This window comes from Oxyura jamaicensis, chromosome 7 (assembly GCF_011077185.1).
Source record: "Oxyura jamaicensis isolate SHBP4307 breed ruddy duck chromosome 7, BPBGC_Ojam_1.0, whole genome shotgun sequence".
Taxonomy (NCBI): Eukaryota; Metazoa; Chordata; class Aves; order Anseriformes; family Anatidae; genus Oxyura; species Oxyura jamaicensis.
Window position 1 is genome coordinate 38,157,256 of NC_048899.1, and position 9,085 is coordinate 38,166,340.

The 9,085-nt window shown below is 47.6% G+C and overlaps 1 protein-coding gene across 9 annotated transcripts in view; it reads left to right on the plus strand.

The window, feature by feature from the left end:
- The window catches only part of FMNL2 (formin like 2), a 116,379-nt gene extending 108,413 nt beyond the window's left edge, over nt 1–7,966 (plus strand). For 2 of the 9 annotated variants that reach the window (XM_035331807.1, XM_035331811.1), the window contains 4 exons: nt 117–215; nt 1,106–1,229; nt 4,392–4,485; nt 5,803–5,924. In XM_035331807.1, coding sequence (XP_035187698.1) covers nt 117–215; nt 1,106–1,229; nt 4,392–4,485; nt 5,803 — 318 coding nt within the window. In that variant the 3' untranslated portion in view covers nt 5,804–5,924. Of the gene's footprint in view, nt 1–116; nt 216–1,105; nt 1,230–2,969; nt 3,094–4,391; nt 4,486–5,802 lie in introns of those variants that run through there. The other 7 variants (XM_035331806.1, XM_035331814.1, XM_035331810.1 and 4 more) reach the window with 6 other exon arrangements.
- Nucleotides 7,967–9,085: the final 1,119 nt, after the last annotated feature.

The window sequence follows — 9,085 nt, forward strand, 5'->3', positions numbered from 1 at the left end:
TAGCAAATGATCATGTTATTTATTTGTAATATTCAGGTTCCCTGTGGCAATTTGAAGCTATAACCTGTTTTGTTTTCTTGTTTTGTTTTGTTGTTTTTTGGGGGGATGATAAATAGCAAGCAGAAGAAGAGAATGAGTTGAGAAAAAAGCAGGAACAGGCCTTAATGGAAAAACTTATGGAACAAGAAGCACTGATGGAGCAGCAGGACCAAAAGGTATGAAACAGATACGTCTTTCATGCCGGAGCTGTCATGTTCATGTTTTTCCTGAGAATTCAGAAACCACAGCTCTGTGTAAGAACTTAAGTTGTCTAGACTTAGAGTTGCCCAGAAAGGTAGTCTCTAGAAGTTTTTTTCCTTATGGGGAGAAAACCAAAATGGGCTAAAGGAATCCCAGTGGATAGTTAGGCCTCTTTGACATTTGCAAAATTCACAAAACCTGAATAGACAGAAAGTCATCTGGCCCATATTGCTGTTGGCTAGTTATTTTTTTTTTCTGCTTTGGCCTTTCATCTGTCTGAAATCCCGTCTGTATGAATTGTGCAGAGCCTCCCATAGCTCGCAGGGACCCAAAATGTTCTTTCCCAGATCCTTCCCTTTTGGAGCGTGGCAGCAGGAGTAAGCTTTTTTTCCCGACCTCTTTTTTTCCTGAGCTAATGCTTTGGATTTGCTGTAGGTTTCCCATGGCTCTACAGTGGTCACTTCGGTGACTGATGCTGCTTCACACAGCTCTTGTCATTAGCAGGTATCTTTAATCCCAGCCGGGCTTTTTCCCTGGGAAAGGAAAGCCTGTTCTCGTCCACTTAATGCTTTTCAGAGGTAAAAGGTTGGAGTTTCAGTTTCAAGTGAGGAGAAGGCTTGGAACTAAATTACAAATGTAAGAAAGAAAAGCAGCCTGGCAGCCAGGTTAATTTGTGGCTCTGGCCTTCCTCTCTGTGGGACATGAGCTCGCCACAGCCTTGGGTTTTCCTGGTCTTGCGAAATTGGGCAGAAAACTCTTGGTTGGTTGCTACAAGTGGGATCACCTGGCATTTCAAATGTTCACGAGAAGAGAAACAGGGTAGCTGGAGGTCAAGCCATACAAATCCTCTCTTCTTTGCTTTCAGTCTCCTTCACATAAAACAAAGAGGCAGCAGCAAGAGCTAATTGCAGAGCTCAGACGGCGGCAAGTCAAGGATAATAGGCATGTGTACGAAGGGAAGGATGGTGCTATTGAAGACATTATAACAGGTAAAGCCACTTTGTTCCACAGTCCCTGGGGCCCTTTCACAAGGGACAGCAATGTGTATCTGCCTAGTAGCTATCCCAAGAGCTTTATGTACTTCTTGAAGTGTGTCACTGGAGCACAGCCTAGGAAATTGTTTACTCGATGTGAATCAAATGTAGAAACTTACGGTATGTAACAAACAAACCCCAATACCTTGCCTTTACATGTCCACTGTCAGTGCTGCCCGAGTTTGTCACAAGCACAGGCCTTGGACATGGGCTCTGTTTCTCCGCTCCTCTCTCGCAGCATGTTGGGACCCACTCAGTCTGACATTAGAGTAGGCAGCTCAGTGCCTGACCTCAGATGCTCCGGTGGCGATATGCATGCCATGCAGATCTTTCCCAGAAATCTTTTTTACCCTTAAGTGGAATGAATGATGGATGTTTAACATTATTAAGAGCCTACGTTTTCATTAAAATGTACTAACAGTAATTGCAGCACATTATCGCACGGTTACAGCAAATCATTTAGTCAAACCTGAATGATTTATGACCCTAAACTGCTTCTGGTTTTACTGCTTTTCAGTTTGTTAGACAAAGCCCGCACTGATCACCAACCTAGGGTCACGGGGAGAGGCACAGAACCCGTTGTCACAGCCAGAGACAGCCGGGACATTGTGTGCAAACGTTTCCTGATAGAGCTGTCTTCTAAATTGCACTTTGCTCAGGAGGCAAGGAATTTTTATCCATGCATCTCCTCTGATTGTGGTACTTGGATTTCAGCGCATGTTCTTCACCTGTGTTGTGGAAGGAACATGATTTTAACACTTCGATAGCTGTACAGTAATTTATTTCTGATGCACAGAACTTCAGAAAAAGGTCCTTGGGCAGGATTTCCTTGGCTACTTCTCCTGAATGTTTTCCACGCCGTTTTTTCCTGCAGGAGGGGAGGAGAGCTGTTTTATCTCTCAGTAAGGAAAGCCAGAGAATTTTTGCCCAACGAGATGACAGGGTTGTAATGCTTTTGCTGAAGCTTTCACAACTCTTTTTAACTTTGATTAATGGCTTCCTGAGATAATAGTCTCTAGGAGGCAGACTTGCTGTAATATCTACTAGCTTACTGTTTCTGCAACTCCTTCAGACTCCTTGAAACTCAAATACTGATGAAGTGGTTCCCCTGCTCTGTGGGAGAAACAGATTGTGTGAGAGGTGACAATCCACATGCAAATGGCAGTCCAGTGCAGGGAGGGCCAGACTGAAATAACCCAACATCTCCTACGGTCCCGTGCCCAGGATTTCTCTTACAGGGGTGTCTCTGGGGGCCTCAGGCCACGTAATAATACAGGTTAGGCACAGAAGGTCAGGTAGAGCTGAGGTCACTTGAATGTGGCCTGCAAGATCTCTGCCAGTGGTACAGAAATAGTCAAAAGTGTCATTTAAAACTGCCTAGTGCCTCACCAGGAGCGCAGGAAAGCCCTGCTGGTGTGGAACAGGCCACTGTCAGAAACCACAGCCTCTCCTGGAGTAATGGCTTTTACATTTAGTGACGGTCTTTCAAAACCATTGAAAACTGTGTAGTATAAGACATTATTCAAAGACTTAAAACTGCCTCGTTCCCAAATCCTGGTAGTATCATGAGACAGCTGGCTGGGACATGTAAAACCGTTCCTGGATGTCCTTAACCAAGCACTAACAGTGTACTAATGCGATAGATCCGTGCTCCTCACTGCTCTGTTTGTCTGTTTGGCTGTTATTCCCATGCAGTGCTGAAGACTGTGCCCTTTACAGCTCGAACCGCCAAGCGTGGCTCTCGGTTTTTCTGCGAACCTGTTCTCACTGAGGAATTCCATTACTAAACTATTCCTCTTTCACATCTGATGCTCTTAGAAAAAAAAAAGGTTGCTGTAGATTTTTGACACTTCTCCATTTGTCCGGACCTCAGCCAGGATCATGTGAATGTTGAGTGTATAGTAACGTCCAGCGTCCGCCTGAAGTTGTACTGTTGTCACCCTTGTTGCATGCTCTCGTGTTTCCCTAACCTTTTATTCCATCCCATCGACTTTGTCTTTGATGCTTTTGGCCATCCTCGCATTTCAAAGGCATCTCTAACCCTCACGACAAGTGCCATAGAACAGCAAGTGGTGGAAGTCACGGGAGAGCTGGTGGAGGCTGCTTACAGCTGACAAGCCTTAGGGGGCCAAATGCAGCCGTGCAGTGACGGTTCACTTGCCTTTTCTATGTCATCCCTTCTGGCCTACAGCTCTTTCTCTGGATGCAAATCTGCCTGTGTAATACGCATGCAATGAGTGGGCTGTGTGCCACGCAGAGTTACGGTCTGCATGAACTAGAGGGGGCTCGCGTGGGCTTTGCTTTCTGGCTTGGAGGGGTTGTCCGTAGCCATGGACGTCCTCTGCGAGGAGCCGCCTTCTGTTTCCGACTTCCTAACCAGCACCTGCATGTCTGCATGTGAGATGCGGAATACAACGAACAGCATCGAATCTCCTCTCATTCGGTCACATCCACGTTTAACTTTTTTCAGTTCCATGCCAACTTTAAGTAAAATCAGAAATGTTACGGAGCACTAACCAGTGCCGGTGCTCTCGGTGGGCTCTGTGCAGCGCCGTAGCTGGCAGCGGTGCACGAACGGGGGGAGACGGAGGCAGCGACGCTGGGGAAACTCGGCGATTTGCCAGAACCACGGAAATGGTGACGACGAGAAGCTTGACATGGAACTGAGCGATTTCCATCTCGTGGTGTAAAGTGTAAGCAGGGTGTGTTTAACCCAGCATGTTTGTTAACACTGTTGTCTTGAATTAAGGATCGAGCGGCTTAAGAAGACAACAGTGTTTCACTTTGCGATGTGTATTTTTATGAATGCTTCTAATAAAATTGCAAACTGTAATCAGCTCAACAATTATTTGCTCTTTCAAGTTAATTGCTGTGTTATCTTCCTGGAGCCAATCTTCAAAGCAGCTTGGAATTTGGTTAGCAAGAGGCAAGGGTGGCCCTCTTGTCCTTTCCTCTCCTTGTCTAACCTCCTCTCGTGGCCTCGGCCTTACCCCTCCTCTTGCTCTATTGGCTAACGTGCCCGGATCTTTGAACGCTGAGTTGACTTGCTCTTCATTTTCCATCCCATTTTTTACTTAACCATCATTTTGTGTTTGTTTGTTTTTTTTTTCTGTTTAGCCCTAAAGAAGAATAATATCACTAAATTTCCAAATGTTCACTCGAGGGTAAGGATTTCTTCTAGCACACCGGTGGTGGAGGATACACAGAGCTGGCAAGCATCACTTTTTACTTAGCTTCCTCCTCTCTCTGTATGCCAGACAGCCTGTCAGTAGTCGTGGCTAAGTGTAGTGCTGGTGAGAGCCCAAAGCCAGTGCAGGTCCAGGCCGTTTGTCCTCACCCTTCTGTGTCCGGGGCTCGGTCGCCCACTGGCTGCTGACCCCTGCGTTTTTCCCTTTCCCTCCCGAGGCAGCCCGAGACAGGCAGCCTCGTCCCCAGGTTGGTTCAGCCCCTGGTTCCCTGGAGGTGTCCCCAGCCTGCAGCCAGGCGCGTGGCCCCCATCGCTCCCCGTTCGGGGCACCAGGGATGGGCCAAGAGCAGGGAGGCGGCAGAGGCAGCCCCAGGCACGGCCCCTTCTGCCGGGGGCACCGGGGGCTGCGGAGCCTGGGAGTGCCAGGAGGTCTGAGGGAGGCCGTGCCCAGCCCAACACTAATTTGTTTCCCAGGCAAAAAAAAATTAAATCCTGCCTGACCAGGAGGTGCCGAGCGTGCCCCCTGAATATTGCACCTCCGTAGCACAGGGAACCCCGCCGGTCACCGCGTCTTCACAGCGCTCCTAACACAGGCTTTCGTTCAAACGTCCATCTCCAGCTTCCTCCATTGTTCGACCCATCGCATGCTCCGTGTCTCCCTTCTCTTCCCTCCCGAGCTGTCACCCCCTAAGCAGCAGCCAGGGCGGGCCGGGGCAGTTCTTGTGCTGTGCTGAGGCGGAGGGCAGGGGCGCTGGGGTCCCAACAGCCCGCTGGGCTGGTGGCGGCGGGGCAGCCGTGGGTTTGCAGGGTGGCCGCGGAGGAATGCCTGCTTCTAAAAAACGGGTGGATGGGGAGCATCCAGTCACCGTTCTGATAAACACGCACCCCCCGTGCCCTGCGTTTCACAGGCAGTCAGTTGCATCCTGCGCTGCAGAACGCTTGCAGCTCACATCAGGGTCTTAGAAGCTGCCAGAAGGAATAAGGCAAACTTGCTGCAAACTGGCTCCGGTTGCCTCGTTTCCTAACGAGGCTCATCAATACCAGCTGCCCAGGGGTGGGGAGAGGCTCAGGCCAACCTGACGTGGTACCGCCAGGTGGGTTCAGGGCATCTCAGAGCATTCCCCAGCGTTACCTGCTGCTTGGGCGCGTAGCCAGGGGGCACCTCAGGCGGCGTTTGCTCGCGGCTGTGCCCCTCGGGGTGACGGCCCTTCTGCTGTTCCTTCCCAAGCTGCTTTGATTGGCTTCCAGCAGGACCTTTTCTTGTCTAGACAGTGTGTGTGTGCGTGCGTGTGCCCGCGGGCGAGACGCGTGTGCTGACGACGGCCGCTTTCCTCTCCGCAGATCTTAGAAACCAGCCGTACCGACGGGCCGATGCGGTGAGGAGAAGCGTCCGGCGGCGCTTCGACGACCAGAACTTGCGCTCTGCAAACGGTGCTGAAATAACCATGTGAGCTGGAGACGTGTGAAGTCGAGGGCGTGCTCGAGTGATACCTTGTCCATGTGAACTGTGTGTTCTGCCGCTTACTTACAGCCTTGGGAACGGTAACCTTACTTTCTAAAGGGCTCAAAGACCTAGAAAATGCATAGGAACGTCAGCGATGGGCTCTCCACTCAACTGTAGCTAACAAGTGCCTAAAACTGAAGTACCTGCTCAAATTAATCAAAGCAATAGGACTTGATTTGATTGGGTATCTTTTTACACCAATACGTTATTCAGTATTTGTAACCAAAATGTAAAATACGTGTTGTTTTGGGGTGTTTAGTTCGGTTTGATTATATAAACGTTTAGCGATCGGTCTTCTGTTGACCTTGCCTGGCTCCCGGCTGGTTGTAAGCAGGTAGTACTTGGATGTGCTCCGCTGCGAGCTCCCGGAGCTCTTAAACGCATTCCTGCGCTGTCAGCTGAGGGATTAGCCTTGGCTTCAGATGCACTTATTGGCTTTTTTTTTTTTAAAAAAAAGAAACAAAACTTTTAAGGGCTTTTTCTGTATGTAATAGGGAAATAACGACAAGAAGATCCGTACCTTTTTCCACCATACACAGACTCCACACCACTGTAGGTAGGATGTGGTAACACGTAGGTCAGCAATCACACGATTTGTAACAAATGAACACTTTTCTTCACGTTGGGAGTCCAATTTTGGTAGTGTGCAATGCAGGGGTAAGGCACGAGGGATACCTGCGGGGACAAACGCACTGCAAGTGCACAGAAGGAGAATGGTGGATACGGCAGTTACTGTGTTCTTCAGACAGAGGCAGCTTCTGAGTGACGGTGTATTTATTACTTAGCACTAAGGTATTAACATCTCAATAATCAGTATTAGGCTTCTGAGGACCACTACAGTTCAGTTACTAGCACAGAGAAACCATCCTGTGCCCTGCTGCGTAGGATTAACGTCTCCTTACAACCAAGTTTGCATCTATGGTGTAACCCCCCCGGCGTCCTTTGACAATCGAGTTCAAATTAAGTCCTAAGGTTCGGTTGTTGGGTTCGTTTGTTCGGTAACACTCCAGACGGGTTCTACATTGCATTCCCAAAGCTTAAAAAGGGACGGTAGCAGCGCTGTGCACACCCCACTGCCAGTTTGCCCCAGTACCCCAGAGTAACGAGGTGCCACAGCGCTCCGTGCCGGCAGGGCACTCGATTTTCTCAGACGTGAAGAACTGGACTGCAGATTAAGTTGTACTTTCCAAGATACATTTTGCTTACAGCTTACCTTTCCTGGTATCGTTGCATCAATATGTTAATTGTAAAATTTATTGTATAGTATTTAACCACTGAATTTCTTTTCTTTTATGTTGTGCTTATGTGAACCACTGGTGAAGGTCCCATTTTTCTTGGATAATGTGTAGTTATATGATAATCTGTTTTTAAATGTACAGATATTTTGCTACAAAATTGGTGCAGTTTTTTATGGTTTTTACACTTCTCTTTTATTCCCACTTTAGCCTCTGGGTAATATTGTAAATATTGTTTAAAAAAAAATGCATCAGCCTGTGCTATACAATCTGAATGTTATTTTAACTTATAGTTTTTGTTTTTATATTTAACTAAATGGACAGTTTGGGGCTCAGTTACCACATTGACCTCGGCTTACCTATTTACAGGAAGATTACTTTAAAAACTGCCACCTTCTTGCATTTACAGCAACATGTACTTGACATGCTAAAGAGAACATGCCAAATTGCCTCTTTCTTCACTGCTTGTGACAGAAGAGTATTTGAATCTGTGTAAAATATTTGGCAGTTAATTTAATAAATTGGTAGTCAAACGGTTTAAAACAGTAGCTTTCATATTCTCAAGCTCAAAGGTATTTTTTTAAACTTAAGACAAAAATTCTCATCCAGCTGGACTATAATGCTGGCATGTTCTCTTTAATATTTTTCTAGTAATAGACCTGCTTCTTAGCAATATTAGAGATGTTTTATAAAAGCAGTTCATGTTACTTTCCTGGTCTGTTCCTGGCATAAGATCAAATAAACTATTTACACTACTAGCCCGCAATCCAGGCTTTTTGGGGTGTGTGAGACGTTCATAGCGCCCCGGTCCTGCTGGTGGGCAGGGCCATGGCGTGCGGCAGCCACCTACACCTGGCTTCGGCACAGGGCTGGGTTTTAAAAAGAAAAAAGACAAAGAGGAAGCAAGACTGGTTCTTTGGGGCGGTTGGAGTCTGGGCAAGGCTGGAAGTGAAACACCGAGGCCCGTTCACCCCCACCTGCTGCCATCCCACGCGGGCAGCGCCTCCTTTTGCAGCAGGTGCCCACTGCAGCACCCGACTGGCACGATACCCGCTGAATGCGCAGCGCTGCTGCCCACCAGCCCAGGTGCCTCAAATATTCCTCTTGTGCTTCGCCATGGCCTCACCCAAAGCCCCAGGTCCCTGCATTGCACAGCCTGCGGTGGGAAATACCCAGCCCAGGAACACAGCCGTGCCCCCAGCAGCAGTTCTGCAACTGCTCATAATCACCTCCGTGCCAGAGTCAGTGGTGGCGAGCGTTTGGCCATCAAAACCCCCACTATTAAAGGCCTAAACTTAAAAGAGACAAACTTCGTATTTTAGCCAAAACTCAGGTTTAATTTTAGAAGGTTTAACAAAATAAATACAGCGGAATGTGGGGGGAATGCGGGGCCGCCAGCCCTGCCACCCCCAGCCCCTGGGCAGCTCCGAGGGGAGGTTGCCTTCAAGAAGGCAGCAAAGTAGAGCAAGTCAAACACAGTTAAACATCTTCATAGGTACCGTTAACATTTAAAAATAACTGATTTTGCTAAAAGTCCTTTAAAGTTCAAGGCAGAAATGGAGCATTTGAATGCAGAGCATCATCGTGCTGCCCAGCAGGGGAGGCACAGGCAGAGCATCTCTACTGCATCCTGGACAGGCCAGCGGAGAGGTGAGGCCACAGAAAAAGAGGGAAAAACAAAACAAAACACACTCCCAAAGCCTTGTCATGTCCCTTAAAAATAAATTAGGTCTTGCCAGGATTGTTTTTGAAAAGACTCAATTAAGGAATTTTTTTTGGAAGATCTGATTAAAAGATGCAAAAAAAACATTAATTTTTTAAATTATTTTTTTAATGGAAAAATAAAGGCAAACCTTTTAAAAGCAGTATTTACTTAAAAACATGT